General features: G+C 45.5%; 1 protein-coding gene across 1 annotated transcript in view; it reads right to left on the minus strand.

Moving 5' to 3' along the window:
* Positions 1-7402: 7402 nt before the first annotated feature.
* Positions 7403-20692, minus strand: part of RCL1 (RNA terminal phosphate cyclase like 1) — a 50569-nt gene continuing 37279 nt past the window's right edge. The window contains exons 8-9 of the mRNA XM_075931636.2: positions 15510-15613; positions 7403-9390 (exon numbers count right to left, since the gene is read on the minus strand). Coding sequence (XP_075787751.2) covers positions 9240-9390; positions 15510-15613 — 255 coding nt within the window. The 3' untranslated portion in view covers positions 7403-9239. The remainder of the gene's footprint in view (positions 9391-15509; positions 15614-20692) is intronic.

Consider the following 20692-nt stretch of genomic DNA (forward strand, 5'->3'; position numbering starts at 1 on the left):
CCTTTTTTTCAGTCAGGGGCTGCTGACCTACAGAAAAATCAGTCAAGAGCTGCACCCACGCGAGAAGGTAAAAACCCAAAACAAAAAACCTAAACCCTCATTGAAGTGTCCACCAACCAAAAAGCAGAAAGATGCCTCCCACTTTCCCCTTGTACACCAGAGCCTAGGCAGAAGCTCAGGCTAGTAGATTTTGTGTGCTCCAGCCCTGTAAGGTGGCAGGGGGAGAGCTGGAATGCCACTGCAGGCTCCCCAATGTTGGGGAGGGGAAGCCCTGAGCCTTGGGCTGGATCCAGACAAGCTAGAGGCCACTTCCGACCCCTAGGCCTTAGGTTTCCCACCCCCGATCCAAACCATCCCTGACAGGTGTTTGTCTAACCTGCTCTTAAATATCCAGTAATGGGAGATTCCACAACCTCCCTGCGTAAGGTAACCACCCTGACAAGTTTTTCCTAATGTCCAACCTAATCCTCCCTTGCTGCAATTTAAGCCCATTGCTTCTTGTCCTATCCTCAGAGGCTAAAGCGAACACTTTTTTCCCCCTTTCTTTTAACACTCTTTAGTTACATGAAAATTATGTCCCCTCTCAGTCTTCTCTTTTCCAAACTAAACAGATCCAATTCTTTCAGTCTTCCCTCATAGGTGATGCTTTCTGGACCTTTAGTCATTTTTGTTCCCCTTCTCTGGACCTTCTCCAATTTGTCCATCTTTCTAGTTGAGGCCTAATCAGCACAGGGTAGAGCGGAAGAATGACTTCTTCTGTCTTGCTCACAACACTCCTGTTAATGCATCCCAGAATCATGTTTGGGTTTTTTTGCAACAGTGTCATGCTGTTGACTCATATTTAGCTTGTGGTCCACTATGATTCCTAGATCCCTTTCTGCGGTACTTCTTCCTAGACAGTCACTTCCAATTCTGTATGTGTCAAACTGATTGTTCCTCCCTAAGTGGAGTACTTTGCATTGGTCCTTATTGAACTTCATGCTAGATCATTTAGAATTAAGCCCCTATTATGCAAAGTACTTGCAATCCCTCCCAGTTTGGTATCATCTGGAAACTTTGTAAGTGTTCTCTCCACGCCATCATCTAAATTGTTGATAATCATCAAACATTCTAAGGCTCCCGACAAGTGATGTGGGTTATGGAGCTGGAAAACTATAATGAAAACTTAACATATTCATTCTTTCATTGAAAAATATATGTGACACTCCCCTTCTCCATCATATCCTATGTAACCAGAGGCCGATACAAGAGGCGGATACAAGGCTTCCAACTTCTTGAGAGCAAGGAGAGCCAGTACTTAACAGGCAGGCACAAATACCTGTATGCACACCTAATGTATCTTCACACATCCTAGATGAGTGTGCACCAATCAGATATTTGTGAACACACACAACCAGTCAAGCAGGTAAAGTTATTTGTGCACAGATCTGTTTTACTGGCATATGGTAGGTGTAGGCTCACATAATTTACATGGTCTTTATTTTCCAAATTGGGCTATTAAAATTATTAGTTGACTTAAGACGTGCATTCGAAATATATTTGGTAAACTATTCCCTTTTTGCACTTAAATGCCTACACTCAGCTCCATTATACTGGCCATCATTATACTTACCTATGAGTAGGGATGTTTTTGCTCAGAACTGAGTTGCATTATCAGAGCAGTGCATCCAGAAGCATCAGATGCCAGAACTTAATTATACAGATTTATTTTCTGCAGTATTATTAATTGGACATGGAAATGAGGCTTCATGGCTCAGGGAAATGAGCAATGGAATATAGAACTTTTCACATACAGGTTGGTGGATAAAATCCCAAGCATGGACACTAGAGAGTTGAAGTTGTTGCCACCTGATGGCTTCTGAGCCAGTTCTCAGTGGACAACTCACAAAATCTATTGCCACAACTGACACATGGTGGATAATAATTGACAATCTCAACCCACATTGTGGAAACTGAACAGACCTACAACTTGAATGATCATTACCTCCGGAAGAAGTGATCCGTCAGGAGTGGGGCACTACGGGGGAGATTGCAGTACCACAGCTTGTGCTCCCCCTGGCCTCTGGATAAACAGAGGAATCTGATCAGTAGACTTGTCAAATCAACACCATTCACATAAACACTAAAAACAAGTTTAATACAACTCTTACCAGCGGGCCCTAAATAATTGTTGCTGCTTCTTCAAAGACTGGCTGATCTGTGAAACTGCATACCCTTTATACGGGCCTTTTATTTATTTATTTCCCTTCAAAACAATGAGCAAATCTGAGTCACTGCCAACATCTCAAGATGCACAACCCAGTTATTTTTGTCTAGGTGGAGTTATGGGCTAGTATTCTAATGGGAGGGTTTGTTTGAGTTCAAGTAATTTTCTGACAATTTCTTTCTTGCTAAATAACCTGCTACCTGGTCAACTTGTGGCACATCATGGAGTGGAAAACAGTCACATTTTGAAAATAACTTTTGAAAAATATTAATTACATCCAGTTTGGATACTGAAACTCCTCCCTATCTCTTACAACCTGGAGTTTGTAGATACTCCTTTAGGCCTCATGATCTGATCTCATCCAAACCCTGGGCCATTTATCAGGTGGTAAATTATAATAGCACTTTTCTTCTGTAGCTCTCAAAGCATGTCACAAAGAAGGACAGCATGAGTATCCCCATTTGCTAGGGGAGGAACTTGAAACAGAGGGGAAGTGACTTGTACAAGATCACCTGGCAGCAGGAGCAGCTTGAGGAGAGCTGCCGGCAACTGGCGCCCTAGGTGGAATGCGCGATTGGTGCCCCCACCTCCATAGCCCTCAATGGCGTGACGTCATCATTGGGTGCCACGTTAAACATGGCACCCTAGGCAACTGCTGAGGTTGCCTACACCCACAGGCCACCTCTGCCTGGCAGGCCTGCAGCAGAATCAGGAATAAAATCCAGGTGGCTGGAGTCACAGTCCAGTGCTCAGTCCACAAGGCCACACTGCCTAGTGAAAGCAGCGTGGCTGGAGGTAGTGAAGGACTGGTCGAGCTGTGTGTTACTTGCATATTGCTAGCACTTGTGTCTGGGTTGTCTGTCCAGGTCACTAAGTGGTCATTTTAAAACAACCAGAGGGAATGGAACTTTGTGAGACTCTACCCATGAAAAGCTTTCTGGTGGAAGTGCCCTTATCACTATTTGTTGGATGCGTCTGTCCAAGAAAGACTCAAGACCATTTCAGCACCTTGCCCGTCTACAACAGGATACTGCTCCCTTGAGCTGCTCATTGGCCTTTTACCCATGGACCATGTAAACAACAAGCTATCAAACCCCTGACTAGAATGGGAGTCACAGGTGGAACTACCCTCAACTCCCTTAAAGGGCCATCTCACTCACTATGTGACACAGGGGACCGAACCTATGACATAGGTTCAGATAAAGATGATGCACATTTTAAAAAATATGGACATAATCTACCAATACTGGCTGACTGTATGCTAACCCCGTCAGATATGTACAGCAGCAAGGAGTGGAATGAACAGCAATACAGGCAGTCCCCAGGTTACGTACAAGATAGGGACTGTAGGTTTGTTCTTAAGTTGAATCTGTATGTAAGTCGGAACTGGCGTCCAGATTCAGCCACTGCTGAAACTGATCAGCGGCTGATTCCAGGAAGCCCGGGGCAGGGGCTTCCTGTAGCCAGCCACTGGTCAGTTTCAGCAGCGGCTGACTTGGGGACGCCTGGGGCAGAGCAGCTGGGGTGCTGCTGGGTTGCTCCAGTAGTGCCGCCGCTCCTCGGCGCTACTGGAGCAACCCAGCAGCAACCTAGCTGCTCTGCCCCAGGCGTCCTGATTCAGCCGCTGCTGAATCAGGACACCTGGGGCAGAGCAGCTGGGGTGCTGCCGGGTTGGTCCAGTAGCGCCCAGAGCGGCGCTACGGGACCAACCGGCAGCGCCCCAGCTGCTTTACCACAGGCGTCCGGAGCAAAGCCGTGGAGCACGGGGGCAGCGGGACAGCCCAGATGCGCCATGGCTGTCCTGCTGCCCTCGGGCTCCGCGGCTTTGCTCTGCTTTGCACCCCGTCTCCCTGGTCTGCAGACCAGGGGGACGGGGAGCAAAGCCGCGAACAAGCGGGCAGCGGACAGCCCAGACGCGTCTGGGATGTCCGCTGCCCGCATGCTCTGCGGCTTTGCTCTGCTTCGTTCCCCGTCTCCCTGGTCTGCTGCCTGCGTGCTCCGCGGCTTTGCTCTGCTTTGCTCCCCGTCTCCCTGGTCCGCTGCCCGCGTGTTCCGCCGCTTTGCTCCCCGTCCCCCTGGTCTGCAGACCAGGGAGACGGGGAGCAAAGCAGAGCAAAGCCAAGGAGCACGCGGGCAGTGGACAGCCCAGATACGTCTGGGCTGTCCGCTGCCCACGTGCTCCGCCGCTTTGCTTCCTCTCCCTGGTCTGCTGGAGACCAGGGAGACGGGCCCCGTTTGTAACCGTGGATCTGACATAAGTCGGATCCGCGTAACTCGGGGACTGCCTGTACTCCTCCACGTGGATTCCCAGCCAGCACTTTGGAATAAAGTAAGAGGTGTTCCAGGGAAGCCATACCAGGCTTGACACCAAATCCAATGCGTACTGGGCCAAGATGTGGGGTGCTTAGGTTCTGATCCTGATTTCCCACCCCCCATATGTATGGGGAAACACTACTGATTTCAATGGTAGAGGACTAGACCTTTAGTCTGTCATTTGTGGCTAACCATGCAAGGCAGAGATAATCAGTTAACTACTTCACGGTGGAATCTCAGTCCTTTTCATTCAATGAACTTTCAGTAAACTGGAGCACAAGCACATTGGGGATAGTATGCCTACAACGGAGAGCAATAAATAATCTATGATGATGTTCTGACGCCTTCAAGGAGGCAGATCAGATTAGAACCAGCAAGTTCACCAACATTAAATGAAAGGACCGTTTGCACGTGCAGGGAAGGGCTAATCATACTGACAAGAACAGTGTTTACCACAAGCCAGACTTATATTTGAATAACTATAATACTTTTACATGTTTTTCAGCATCAATTTTGAAAGCTTTTTGTTCACCATGAAGCCATCTGCCTCCCACTGCTTACTTACCTGTATTAAGCAAAATGAGCTATGCACTCTTCTGCTTAGACTGTCATAATTCCGCCCTTCCAAAACAACTTCAGGGCCATGATTTCTAGAAGAGGGTTTCTCAATATATTCAAAAATAAGTCTGTGGATGCAATTTCCATTAGGGGGAGAAGTGACAAGCCCGCAGCACCTTGAGATGAGAATATCTTGTGTCTTCCCCAGAGGCAAACTGTTCCCTTACAAGTAGTAAGTAGCCATTATATAGCTGTTCAAGATATTATACAAATAATCAAAAGCCAAATGAAGATTGTGTTTTTTACCCAAAAATCACACAGCAAGCCTCTAGCAGAGCTGGGACTACTTTTGGAACGCCTTTTTGGAATTTCACTAGCTGTCTGCCAGAGTTTTCTGCAGCACTAAGTGGCTGCCATTTAAAATAGTCGTGTGCATTCTGTGTCTGTGCTTTGACATCAGCCCAGCATGACTGATGTCATAAGATGCAAAACCTTATAGAAAGGAGTAGGAGCCAGCAATTGGACAGGCGCCTGCCCATTGGAGGAGAAGATAAAAGTTGAGCGTTTTCGGCCTCAGAGTGAGCACGGCACTTCAAAGAAATCTCCTCTTTGAGGTTCTCTCAAAGTTAACCCTGTACTTCTATTTTGCCAGTAACTTTCCCAGGGCCGGTGCTTTGGCCTCTGCCTAGAAAACTAGAGATGTGCCAAGGTTCTGTATGTGGGAGTGTAACTCTCCATCCTCTGTTGAAACCAAGAAGAGTTCTGCTCCTCTCCCTTGCCTGAGATGGCAAGCTCAACCATCTGTAGCTTTACTGGCTGATGAATGAGGACTGATCAGGAAGGAGAGTATGAAATGGAAGCATGAGGGAGGAAGATGCCTACTTTAAAAGGCTTCACCTAATCACAGGAAACCTTGGACCATCAATTGTCCAAAGCATCACTCTTCTTTTTCCTAGGGACAGATCAGTCTCTTAGTTGTCTCCTCCCCACAGTGGGGGCGGGGGGAGGGGGGGGGGAAGTACTCTGTCTCCAGTTCTCTCCCCACTTCAGTGAGCCCAGCACTGATTATTTCTCCCCCAGACAGAAACCCAGGGAAACAGAATCGTGTGTCAGTCCTTTTTCCTTCCTGGAACTCCACAGAGGACAGTAGTGGATGGAAGTTGAACAGATATTCCACAATCACATACTCAACACAGAGTGCCTGGGAACATCTACTACTCCCTTCATTCTGTTCTATTCCTTGTGCTGTGTCCTTTCACGCACTAGGACACAGGTGATACCTCAGCACACTGGGTTAACATCAAAGACTGCTTACACTCAATGCTGGTAAGCTTCCTCCTCTTCGGATCTGCTTCAACCACTGTGTTACTGCAGCAGAGGTGAAGAACTGGGCTACTGGCATGTGCTCTATATTATGAGGGATGACTATCAAGACACCAAGGATCATGCAACAATCTTTGGCAAAAAAGTTAAGAGCAACAGCTTAATTCTGCACTTTAAGAGCATCACATTGTTTTTACTCTGCCTCAGTCATAATTCAACTAATTTCTGGGATGGCATTTAAGGGAATTCATTCTTAGGATAATTTCAGGTACCTCATTCTGCCTTCAGAATTAGTGGGTTTCTGTTCTGAAAGAACAGAGTCTTCTGAACAGTATTATTTGAAACATTTGATTGTGATTAAAGATCCAGGTGCTAAGAGTCAATCTGAGATAGGGATGTAAGTGACTAGTCGACTATCCGATAAGCATAGGGGCAGGGGATGTAGAAGCACAGCAGGAAATGGCACGATTGGGGACTGAAACAGTCTCCACTCATGCTGCTTCTGCTGGGGAATATGATCTGAGGAAGTGAGTCTAACCCACGAAAGCTCATCACCTATTAAACCATCTTGTTAGTCTTTAAAGTACTACATAGTTTTTCCTTTTGTTTTAGCAAGATCTGACTAAGACGGCTCCCTCTCTACTGCTGGTTCTGCTGCGATTCTGCTTTTGAAATGTACAAGAGCTCCAGTGTGGCTCTTGTACATTTCAAAGGATCAGGTGCTGCAGGGAGCATGGGGCCAATGGGGAGTCCTCCACTGGTCCAGCGCTCTGGGGCTTCCTTTTGAAATGTGGCAAGAACCTGGCAGGTTCAAAGGCAGAGGTGCCCTTATAGACTAATCGAATAGTCAAATACCACTGACTATTCCATTAGTTAATCTATCTAAATTTAACATCCCTAATCTGAGATGTAATTCCCCAGTCAATTACTGGAAACAGTACTCACCAACCAGGTCACCAACTATGAATGTTGATTAAAAGCATGTAATAGGAAATCCATCTGTTGCAACATAAGAGCAGTACTGTATTTTGCATGTAGACTGTTTGCACAGATTACACAGCATTGTAATGCCCCATTCAGGTTCTGAACAGTAAGCACACACATCTACATAATGAATTACACAGCCCAACAACAGAGCAACATGATGTACGTAACATGACAAGTTACAGCATTTTGTGGCATGTGTCTTGAATATCAACGCAGACATGACATGCTTTTCAGTTACAGTAATATCAACTAGGCTATGCCAGGACACATCTCAGCTCCCTTCACTGATGTGCATAAGAGGGTACAAGAGAGTCCAGGTTTATTACTTTTTACTGTAATGTCTACACATTGTACTAAAAAGATGTCACCCCTATTTTCCTCCTCCCAGAAGTTTTTAAGAAGGTGACAATTATCGTAAGTATCTCTTTAGAAGAGCTGTTTCTTTTGAAAATCCAGAGTGCTAGTCCAGGGAAACCAAAATTAAACAAAGAAACAAAGCTTCATTTAGGAAAAAAAAAAACTATTCAATTTTATTTTTCTAAATGCATAATCAGATTGCTACAAACCCCCCCACAGAATTTCAAGTACATGAGTATTGTTGTCTCCAATATTTTACAGCACAGTACTAATCATAAATATAGTCTTCTGTCAAATTCCTGTGTGGGGCAACATATATCTATCATGTTATGGATGCATCTCTTGCAATGGTAATGGATAAGGATGCATTCTCATGAGTTTCTAATGATGTAATGCTATATTAATCACAGTATATAGTGATCAATATAATTTGTACAGGCTTATGACCATTGTACTACCAGTGGTACAGTTTTTGAAATGGTTTCAATTTAAATTAGTCATCCTCACTGTTTGTTATACTGAGGAAAATTACTTCAATCTGTGGCCATGTGCATAATACTTTTTTCCTTGTACAAAAGCAGCCCAATACTAAACTAACACATGTGCACTAGGTTCAACCACTCCCCTCTGCTGTATAGAAAAAAAATCTGTGATATTTCATCATTTGGAAACTTGAGACACATTAAGACAGGAACCCCAACCAAACATCTCACCAAAGATTGCAGCCGCACAAGACAATTCCCTGATGAGATATATTTAGTCCAAACTCCTGTGGCTACTGCATTGTGTTGCCACCTTTCCCAAATGATCAGAAGAGTCTCATTCTGGAGTATATGAAATACTGTAAACAAACCAACCTGGGCCTTCTTAAAAATAGTAATCATGGCTCTGATATAAAACAATTTACAGGTAAAAAAATCTAGTCCAAAGGGCTACCCCTGCTCCTACAGCAAGAAAGTTGAATTGGATACAGTATAGCAAATGTCTTATGTTCTAATTTTAAAAAAAGTTACATTAAAGATATTTCTACTTTATTCCCGTACCTGCAGTTCACTAAGCTTGAATAAAGCCCATTTCATCAGTAAGAGTGTCTCTCCCTGACTTTATGGTCCTTATCTAATGCCCACTCAAGATTCAAATTCTGCATGTACAACTGAAAACAAATATTGCTCTAGTTTGAGCTGAATTTATTTCAATGTTGGTATTTCTTTGACACAGCTATGTAATGTTACTCCTCTCTCCACATTTTGGTAAATTATTTGCATTGCAAATTCTCTTTTTGGTCATCTTTGTTAAGGCTGCTTTCCTTAATGCCTCCATAAAGAGATAAAAGTGAAAATTCATAATATTCTTAAACAGTTGCACATAGCAGCCACTACATTATTCTGGAGGAGAAAGAAGAACAGGCACAACCATTTTGTGTGTACAGTGTTACATTGTATCTTTGCTGTATTAGTTTTGATGTCACATTTTCATTAAAACTGCAGTTGTTTTGTCATTTGATTGTTTTGCTAAGGTTGGAAAATCCAATGCCAACACACGTCATCAACACTTTCTCTCCACCCTTGAGTTCTTCATGAGGTGGCCTGGCTTCAATTTTGAACATAATCTGGAAGAAGCTTCTCAAATGTCGCAAAAACTCAATTCTGAAAGTGAAAGAGAGAGAGAGAGAGAGAGAGAGGACAAATGAGATTTTATTTTACTTTTTTAAAAGAAAGAGGTGTTAAATTATCTTCAACATATCAGTTACTCATCTGATAAATACAAAAGTTTTGTCTGTAAATAGAGCACAGCCTGGCACTCAATGAGACATAGGATGTTGTTGACACTGTATCTGTCCCAGGATATTTGCGAGACAATATCTTTTATTGGACCAACTTCTGTTGGTGAAAGAGGCAAGCTTTTGAGCTCTGCATGGCTAGAAAGGGTCTCTCTCTTGCTCAGGTTCTGGCTACTTGAGACAGACATAAGAAAATTGGTGCGTGGGTTTGAAAAAAAAAATCTCATTTGTATTATAGCAATGCTATGAAGGCCACAACCGAATTCGCACTGAATACAAAAAGGAAAAGCCCTGAAGAATTGTCAATCAACACAGACAAAGACTGGAAGGGGAAATTGAGGCATAGAAGTGCCATGACATGACTGGTGTCACAGCAGGTCAGTTGCTTAATCACCATAAAGAATCTAGTTCCCATGTCTCTGGATCCAATTTCCAATTCATTCTGAGCCCCACCCTGATTCCAAAATGTTCAATGCTAAACTCTACTGGAATTTCTGAAAAATATTTTTGAGGGTAGCTAAGGCCATTCAAAATATTTGGGGGAGCAATACAGTAAATGGATTCAAAAGCAGTTTCACAAGCTGATCACTGCTAGAATACACATCTGTAGAACCTAACAGCATTAAAATGAATTCTGATTCTGGACATCTTTTGGGAAAAAGTGTTTATTCCTGAAAATACATTTTTTTCCAGATTACAGCACAAGTCCTAAGAAAGTCCCAAGGCACTCCCCCAGCAGTGGGACAGTCCAGCAGTAAAAGCAAACAGACTTTGGCAGGAACTGGCAGAAAATTGTGGTCATCCTTTGGGACCATGTTAATAATCCCTCGCTGTCCTGTCACCCAAGTATAAAGGGGAGGTAATCAGGAAAAAGAGGCTGCCTGGGTCCACACACAAAGCTACCATCTCTTGGGGAGATGGATTACTTACACAGAAGTGTTGGAATTACCCTACAGATGGAAAAAACCCTTCCATCAACTGTAGTGTAGCTATACCCTTAGATTCCAAACAACACTGTCCTCGGGCTTGCTAAAGTGGCCTAACCAACGAGACGTGTCGGTACATTGCACAAAAAAGTGTCCAGATATTTCTACTGCAGTCTAGGGTAATCATTTCAAGAGAGATAAAGAGACTGTGCAGCCAGTGTCACTTGCTAGGGATGTTAAATACAGTTTAATCAACTAATTGACTACTCCAGCGTTTCCCAAACAATGGGCTGCGGCCCGGTACCGGGCCTCAGCATGGCTGGTGGCTGCCGGCTGCCGGCAGGGCTGGCCTTAGGTCGAATCGGCCCCGCGATCCTGAACCCAGAAGTGCCAGCAAGTTACAGAGCTGGGGGCCCTGTTCCACCGATATGTGAAGCTGGGTCTCTCCCCCGGCTCTGCCTGGAGCGGGCCCGGGCCCAGGCCCCGGCCCCCCCACGCGTCCTCCCACCCCGCCCCCAGAGCATCCCCGCCGTGTGCGGCTCCTCCTCACCGCTTGCAGCTGCTCATGTGCGGCGTTGCACATGGGCAGGGAGGACGCCTGGGCATGACGTGATGTCACGGCCTGAGATTTTAAAACTCTTCAGAGGCACGTGGCGAGGCCACGCTTCCTCTGGGGCCGGCCTCCGGCCCCGCAATGTGGAAGGCAGAAGGTAGGGAACGGGCTTGGGCAGAGGCGGCAGCGGCGGAGTGGAAGGGGAAGGCACCAAGGGACAGGGTGCAGGAGAGAGAGACAAATGCCAGGGGGCCAAGTGCAGACAATGAGGGAAAGGGCAGGAGGGGAGGTGTCAGTGGGAGAGGGGACAGGGTGATGCTGGGAGAGGAGAGGAGAGGAGAGGGGAGGGGGGAAGGGCATTGGGGGCTGGAGGGGGAGGTGCTGGGAGAAGGCTTGAAAGAAGGGGTGGGCATGAGGAAGGCCAGAATGGAGCAAGTCATGTGTGAGGGCACAGAGGGGCAGGAGGGGATGGGGCAGAGAGTGGTGAGGGGGTGGGTATCAGGGTAAGAGAAGGCAAAGGGGGCAGGAGCAGTAAGGAAAGGGGGAGACACCAGGAGGGTGCAGGGCTAAGGGAAGGTGCAGGTGCCAGGGGATTCTAGGGTGAGGAGGAGGGGAGAGCTGGCCACCGGAAGCAGCACTGGAAAGGGAAATCGGGGCAGGCTGGGAAGACTGGCAGGCCAGTGAAACAAGGCTGCCAGGGGAGTGCGAGGTTGGGGGCAGGGAGCTGGCTGGGGAAGATTGGGGGGAGGAGAGAAGCAGATGCCGGAAGGGGGGCTGGACACGGGCAGCAGGGCTGGCCAAGGGAGATGCGGGGGAGAACTGGCTGCCCGGGAGGGGGTTGGGGGAGTGGGGCTGGCCAGAGGCGCAGCAGGAGGAGCAGGGGGGAGAAATGAATCGGCCTGCGGGGAGTGGGACTGACCCGACCATATGTAGATCTTGGGGCACTGCCACCGTTCCCCCCTCTCCTCCACAAAGCATGAGTTAGTCCGGCCCAGGGATTCTATTGTCCCCCCCGCCCCCCCCATACACACACACACCCCCTCGAGTAGTTGCGAACTGTCTGGCTGGTAGACACACTCATGCAGCCTGAGCACACACACCAGCTAGGCAGTTCTTAACTACAAACTGATACATCTAATAATAATACAACTTACCGAATGAGAAAATACCAGACATGCAGCTAACCCCCGGCCCGGCAGCTAACCCCGCTGTGGCTCTGCTTTTAAATGTATTAAGAGACTCTAGGCTCTTAATACATTTAAAGTGCTAAAGTGTAGGGTTGCCAGATGGTTTAACCAAAGATACCGAAATGCCCCTGCCCCCCCCCCCCAAAAAAAGCAAACACCCCACCAGGGAAAAAACACCCCACCGGGGGGGGGGAGACCAGAGTTGTTCGGGGGAGGGGGGTGGGGGGGGGGGGGCAGAAGGATCCCGAGAGCTGTTAAGCAAAAAAACAAAACAAAAACAAAACAGCATGCCCCCTTTAAGAAAAGCTTTTGAGGGTTTGTGGCCCTAAGAGGCTGCGGGGGAGGTGGCGGGGAGAGAGAAGAATCAGAAAATACTGGACATTTTAGGTATCTGGTATTTTCTGAATTGTTTTACTGGATAGGAGGTGAAAATGCCAGACCATCTGGTTCAATACTGGACACCGGGCAACCCTATTAAAGCACCGCAGGGGGGACCCAGTGGCCTGGCCTGGCTTGCACTGAGTCCCCCCCACTGCGCTTCTGATTTTTAAATGTATTAAGAGCTCGCAGGCTCTTAATACATTTAAAAAGTAGAATTGCAGAGTCTGGGACTGGACGTGAGGTGGGAATCAGCTGATTCCTGGCTCATGCCCAGCCCTCACTCCTCCCCCGCCTCCTGCAGAGACAGTGCTGGGGGGAACCAGCTTTTAAGCTGGCTCCCCCAGCACTGGTTTCTGCTTCTTCCCGCCCCCCCTTGCTGTGTCTGCTAGACACAGCAAGGGGGGGCGGGGCGCGACTAGTCGAGGAACTAGTTAACCATCAGATAAGCTTTTGCTTATCAGATGGTCAACTAGTCACTTACATCCCTATCACTTGCAGGGTTAAATTAGTGTAAATTGTGAATTCTCTGTATTTAAATCATGATTTGAGGACTTTAGTAACTTGGTCAGAGGTTAGGAGTCTATTGCAGGATTGGGTGGATGATGGTGTATGGTCTGCAACATGTACACGTTGACAACGTGTTTATCATGACGGCTTCTTGCGGCCTTAAAGCAGGGGTTGGCAATAATTTTTGACCGGGGCCCTAGCCAACGCTGGAGGCAGTGGCCCACAGACCATATTTTGCCCAAGCCTGCCTTAAAGTCTACAAGGGCTTTCCAGAGCAGGATAAATTCCACTTTCCTTTTCCCAATGGGCATTTCTGGCTGGAGTCAGGCGTCCCTCTCCTTCCCTCCTCTCAGGCCCCTGAGCTGGCTCCTGTGTGCTGTGGTTGTGACCTCCTCCCCTGGATACAACTGTATGTAGAGTGGCGTGCGCTAAATTGTGAAAACAGCCTAACCTCATGTGATCTGGGATTCTCCAGGATGTGTAACACACAACTGAATGCCCAGACTCGGTGGAATCTGGAATGTGAATGTGGAGCAAGGATCTAGAGGGCTTTATGCCAATGTATCTTTGTTCAGCCTGTTTTACTTCAGAGAAGCCAGAGGTAGCGTGTTTGGTAAGTGAACACCCCCTTCCCCAATTAATAAATAGAGGCCGCCTTCATATGGGATGTGGGGAAGGGACATATGCCAAGATATTGTTTCTATTCCTAACACTATAATCCACCAGTTTCACTGTGCTAGACAAGGGAAATCAATCCTGCATAGAGATGTAAAGGAGTAACTGGTTAACTGGCGCATGGCATGGCCATAAGAGCCTCGTCCTACGGGGGGGTGGGGGGGCAGCTCCATCCTGTCCAGGCTCATTGTGGTGTGGGCAGGAGGGATCTGGGGCAAACCTGTCAGAGATGGTACTTGGCCTGCCCTAAGGGCAGGGGACTGGACTCTATGACCTCTCAAGGTCCCTTCCAGTTCTATGAGATGGGTTATAATATATGGAGATTTACCTATTAACATTTTAAACGGGATGTTACATCCTTAATCGTATACCATTTATAAAATAAGCAGCTTGGGATTGTTCAGCGTGAAAGGTGCTAAATGCAGGAGGCTACTAACATAGCAGCAATCAGAGGAGGGGGGAGATGTGGACTGGAGAAAGGGAGTGGAACTCTACAGGGTTTTGCTTCTCAGTTTTAAAATGTCACATGCATCTGTGCTCAGTAGCTGTGGAGGTTGACTTCTCAATGCTTAGATGATAGCAGCAAAGAAGTGAAAACAGAAAAAACATACATGAGCTGACATGAATCCGACTGATTTTGATAGAGACCCTGGTCCAGTGCCAAACTCCTCTGCCCTGCACTACTATGCTAAGTGTGTCAACAACAAAAGCAGCTAAAATCTGTCCGCTTAAAAATTAATACTTTACAAACTTTGTGGTTTGAAATTGTAAGACATCAGATTATACTCTTAACTGTGCAGTCTAATGACTGGTGTTAGATGAGATTACTGACCACTAAGATACTTACCTTCTGATGGTCTACTTCGCCCCTTTCACACAGATAATCGTCCATTGCTCCCCTCAAAATCAATACAAAGCCCCTTCCACCAACTCTGGTGGATCTGTTGGTTTCGGAGATATCAGGGTTTGATAATAGTTATGCAATTTATAGCTCTCATGTGATGGCACCATCATTCTTCAGTTATCACAGTACTGTACCTTTCACGTATACAGCACCGGTACCATGATAACCGAAAAAGGACAGTTCACATTCTAACTGTTCAATATCGCCGCCACATATGAACATCTCTCTCCTTTCCCTTAAAGGGGCAAACTTGGATCAATTCAGTCTCTGCTTTGGTCTAGTCAACTGTTCATCAGCCAGCTATGGTAACAAGAAAGCTCTATGCAGGAATGGGGGAAACACAGCACTCCTCTTCAGACTGGTAACTGCCACAGACCTTGAAAAACTCTTATAAAAAAAAAAAGGTCAAAGCAAAAACCCAGTGCAATCCACATCAGTTCTAAAACTTCATGGGTCCCAGACTCCATGAGGTGCCCCTTTGAGTTGTTTCTCTTTGACGTTCATGCTATGAGCGGAATACAATGTTGGAACTTCAACATTAGGCAAAACAAGACAGCTTAATCGAAGCATCAAAAAAGCATTTTTCATATACAATTCAAGATCAATACCAACAAACAACTGGCATCTGAAAGTTTAATCACCTTAGAATCAGAGGGAAAATAGGAAATGAGGAAGTCTTATTCCAGTATGTAAAAATAAACACTAGGTAACTTCTGATGTGCAGATCATTAAATGATCAGTACAAGTATTTCTGTTCGTAGCCAGCAAGGAAGCATTCTACATAAAAAATACCTGTTATTAATTGCAAATTAAACAAGATTTGGTATTTAAAGTTAAAAGAGAACAACTTACGTGTATGGAGACAGAGGTCCTAATAGGACTTTGGAAACATCCTGCTGTCCAAGGGTCATGAGGAGCAGAACCAGGCTCTGATTTGTTGAATCCACACAGCCTCCCTATAAACACAAACATTTTAATTATTAATCTTTATACAAACCAGAAAATAGGAAAAAAAGATGGAGGAACATTTACTTAAAACAGAACTATCACAGCTCTCACGTTTCAAGGGTCAAAAGATAAAATCCAGATTTTGTAATAGTAACTAACTTCACAGGGCATATTTGGAAAGGGACACGAGTTAAAAACAATACGGACATTATTTTTCTAACATTATTACTGCTATTGGTTATGAAAGCTCTAGGAATAGTTAACATTTAAACAGCATAAATGGAGAAAAACATTTGTTTTGCATTTCACTCATTTTGGTCAAGTGAAAAGGGAGTACTCTCATTCAGGTTCATGTGCACTAATAGATTACTGAACTGCTTGGGCTATAGCTCTTTAGGTCAATGTTTAAAATGGGACAACCTGAAAGCTATTCAAAAGTAGTTAAAAGGTGTTTCAGGTATTACATTTGCCCAGCGCTCTGCTGCCAATTGTTGTGCAGACACATTTTCCTATTTTTACAGAACATGTCCCTCTCCTGGTGTTGCTGCATGAAAAATCCACACAACTATAAGGAATACAGGTTGTGGAACGACACAAAGTGCCATCACATGCATAAACAAAAGCCCTGAGGGGAAATACATTTTTCTCCCTGGCTCGGTCTCTCAAACTACACCCTGGTAGCCTTATTTAGGGAAGAGAAGGGAGTGCACTATTCTGAGTGAAGCTTGATGCCTTTATATTGAATTATTGGCTGAGGATTCAGCATATGAATCTACAGCATCATCCAAGGTTATGTCTGGGGGCAACGGGGGGGGGGGGGGAATAACAGCTGAACAGTACACAATCCATAGCGTTCCTCTGGCTTTTGAATGTCTGCGGCTCTCTCCATTCCTTGGGCTTGTTGCAACTTGACCTGGCTAGGGATGTAGGCAAGAGTGTGGAATCTCCATTACATTTAGAGCAGAAGATATTTGCAAACAACTGGACATGGCATTTGCCCCTTGGCAGTCCTCTTCAAAGAGCAGACATAGTTCTGAGAAATATTTGGATAGTTTGAACAAAAATATATCAGGAAGGGAATTTATGGCTCTACTGTCAAATTATGAAGATGGCCTGTTTGGGAAGGAAGAGCTTTACTCAGGGAGGTCTATGTAAGTGGAAGATCTACCATATTTACTTTCTGGTAACTTGGCTAACCCCATTTCTGGCTCAGATGTCTTTTACTTCACTGGCTCAAAAGCAAGTAGTGCGGAGATGGGGGTGGGGAGAGCTGGCATGTGTGTACCAGAGGCAGCAGTGTGTGGATGGGGGGAGGGAGGCAAAAGTGGGTGGGTGTGGGGAGACGGCGGGCAGGCAGGAGCCGATGCTCGTGGAGAGCTGGCTTTAAAAGCCAGCTCCCCACAAGTGCCAGCTTCCACAGAGCCACCTACTTCTCCTTCCCCACAGAAGCAGCTGTGGAGATGGGGGCAGGAGCCTGTTCATGCAGAGGCAGAAGTGGGGGGAGGGGGAAGAGTTGGGAGCTGATGCTCACGGGGACCACCATCCACGTGTAAAAGTGTAACTGAAAATGTCAGTAGAAGAATAAATGTATTTTCACATATATCCCTAATGTATTCAACCTTTGGTAGTTTGCTTTTGTATATTGTTCCAGGGATTGTGACGTCAAACCTGTGATTGATTCTGGGGCAAGGCTGAACTTGTGTTTTTGTATTTTCAGAATGTCTTTTAATCGTATTGAGGTGTGTTGATTTTAAATCTTGCATTTATCTTATATTATTGTACCTAAGGCTAAGATTCTGTATTAATATAACTGACCTTAATATTTGTGTGTCGCATCTTTTAGGAACAATAAGGAGATATAAAAATGTTTCTGACAGCAGTGTCATTTTGAAATTGACACTGCCCTTTTAACATGCAAACAAAAAAACTGGACATTTTGAGAGAGTTTTTAAAGACTTGGATTTACACAATTGTGGTTTTGTTGATTACTAATAAACAATGATAATTAAACAACCTACATTTTGTTCCCAAACTAGTTAACAGTATCCCTTTAATCAAGACAATCTAAATGGCTTGGAAACAACTGCAGCACTTAAAACTTGACATATGAAAAACTCTTTATCATTAGAAAGCAGGAATATACTCCAAACCAGATCACACAGTAAAACCCCATTTATCCTAATCTTACACGTCCTCCTAGCATGAGAAGTTTATACAGAAACTGCAAACTGACTGTTCAACCCTTATTTTTAGATAGGCCTGAAATGTTTCAGATAAACAGGGTTGAATTATAATGTACACATAGCAACAAGTCATTCCTGTAACTGCCTGTGGTTTTCTAGACTCGAGCAAGAGTTACACTTTGTCTTGCTTAGCATGAAGAGAATTTACCAAATAAAGCTAGTCAAAGAACCCAAGAGAGAAAAATCTGGCACACCAGTCAGCGAATAGATCTCTCCTGACCACAGTGGGTTTGGATTGGACCCCTAACAGGCTCTCCAAAAATTGTGAGAGAAACTCTATGTTACCATTTCAAAAACTGGCACAGACTGAACCTCTAAATCTGAGGCTCTCTTTTCTGGCAGGACCACAGATATTGTGGACCAGAGAGTCCCAGCTGGCCAGGTTCAGCAGTACAGCCTGGTCTGGGTTGGCAGTAAGAGTGCGAGCACAACAGGCGTGGCAGGAAGCACAGCCTCAGTGAGGGCTAGCGTGATGGGGGGGTGCAGCCCTGGCTGCAAGGAGCGCAGCCCTAGCCAACGCTGGAGGCAGTGGGACCAGCAGCCAGGAGCACAGTCCCGGCCAGAGCTTACACAGTAGGAGGTGCATCCATGGCTGGGCTAGAGGCAGCAGGGCGGGCCCTTGTCTGCGGCTGGCGCGGTGGGGATGCAGTCCCAGCCAGGGCTGGCAGGAGGGAAGGGGGCCTGGAGGCAGCAAGACAAGCATCAGGGAGTAGAGCCAACAGCCAGGTAGGGAGCCTTGACCACAATAAACTCTGAGGATCACTGAGTTCCCGAGGATGTTGGACCAGGGAGGTCTGACCAGAACACGCAATCACACATTAGACTTATTACCATTTAATCACGTGGCAAAATAAAAGGAGCAGATGTTGCTGAAGACAGTATTTTACCACCCCTTTGCAAACAATTAAAAATACACAAAGTAGAACACAATAATGAACAGGATGACTTCAGTACTCAACTAGCTTAGTCAAGATGACAAGGTAGAAGGGAGGCTGCTTTCCTTTAGGAAAAAAAAGAGTTTCTGAAGGTTTATTGCTCTATATAACATTGCACCATCTCCAGCCCACAGAGGGAGGAGGACATGGTTGTGGAGGAAGAGGCAAGATGAAGTCCCACAGAAGGCTGCAAATATCAGGACGCAGCTCTTGAACTGGATTCTGTATCGCCTCAAACTGTGGGTTCCGACCCCCCGGGGGGTTGCGAGCAACTTAGGGGGGGGGGGGGTTGCGGTATCAAAAAGTTTGAGAACCCCTGCTGTATCAAAAGGAATCTAAAGAAAACAGGACACAGAGACAACATGCTTGTGGAAAGCTGTGGATTTGGAATTTTTGAGGGTGTAACTTCATGCCTATACTTGACTCCTTCCAGCCTCTTCTCCCCAAGTTTTGCTGACATTACTTACTCCTCTGCCCTACACTGGGAGTGCTAAACCCCCCACGGCTAGTTGAGTATTGGACTTTTGGAAGGCTTGGTGAAGAAGGCTGAACACTGAACCTTACAAAATGCAACTATGGGGTCCCATTCCAATGTCTCTGTAAGGAGCCCTGACATTTTCCTGCACTAACCCTGTTAGTCTGTGATTGCAGTCTTAGCCCTTGTCTACACGACTGTGGACTTTCGAGCTAAGTTACGCAACTTGAGCTACGTGAACAACATAGCTGAAAGTGCCATACTTAGGTCTGCTTACCGCGGTGTCTTTACCATGGTAAGTTGACAGCTGATGCTCTCCCGTTGACTCCATTTACTTATCACATTCTGGTGAAGTATTGCAGTGGACTGGAGAGCGCTCGGAGGTCATATGAAAGATAATCAACCCACTCTGGATCAACTGCTGCCCATTAATCCCGCCTGTAGTGAAGACATGCCCTCACATCAGTATTTACAACTAATTTGAATGTGAAATGGAGAAACAATGAAATGCCGCTCCTTTCACTTCATGGTTTACAGCTTAACTCATCTATCCCCATTATCTTTTGCCCGTGAATAATTTTTCAAAACAATGAACATTTCTGACCTTAACTTTGCTGACTCCTGTCCAACCCCTGCTGACCAATGCACAAGGTTTTGTTTATTGGTTAACTTTTTAAAGTGCATTTTTTCAGCCTGGAGAGTACAAAGGTAACATGAAACAGAAAAAAGGCCAAATGCCTAAAGTTCAATTACTGCAATGACAGAATGATGCAGTGAAAAGCAAAGGGTGGGCTGGAAGGCTAAACATTTATAAAGTACACAGCATTTGTCTCACACTCTTTTCAAATAATTGCCAGATGTTCTATCTACATTTGATTGACTATTGATATTTAAGCTTTTTTTTTTTTTTAAATTATTCTGTTTAGCAACAGTTTGCATGCAGCAAGTAGTGGATCCACTAATTGTTAGTTGCGGATCTGGATGATCTAGTTAGGTAAACAATTCGCCAAACGTCTTGTGGTTTTTCTCTTGTTAAATGTACAAGCAAAGATGGCCATCTTTACTAAACAGACATCTGACCTACAGACACTTAAAAGTAAAACCTCAGAGTTTCCTGTTCAACTCTCAGCTGTGTACAAGAGCTTTTGAGACAGAATAATATGGTGTATTACCTCCCCATTAGCATTTGCTTTAGAAACAATGTGTGCCACAGAAGAGGGCTTCAATACAGCAGGAGCCTTAGATAATTTTGGGGATATATATATTGGAGGGTCTGTGGGGAAGGGGGTAAGTTCGAGGCTCTTCTTCCTTTCTATAAAGAATGCTGTTTGCTTTCAACATACTTGTTGACACAGATCCACTCAACATGGGGACGTGTCTTCTGCTCTTCGATTTTTTTCTAACTTTACTGGCTGACTGTGAAATTTTATGTCA

Source organism: Pelodiscus sinensis, chromosome 6, assembly GCF_052426305.1.
Source record: "Pelodiscus sinensis isolate ZL-2025 chromosome 6, ASM5242630v1, whole genome shotgun sequence".
In the NCBI taxonomy this organism is placed as follows: Eukaryota; Metazoa; Chordata; order Testudines; family Trionychidae; genus Pelodiscus; species Pelodiscus sinensis.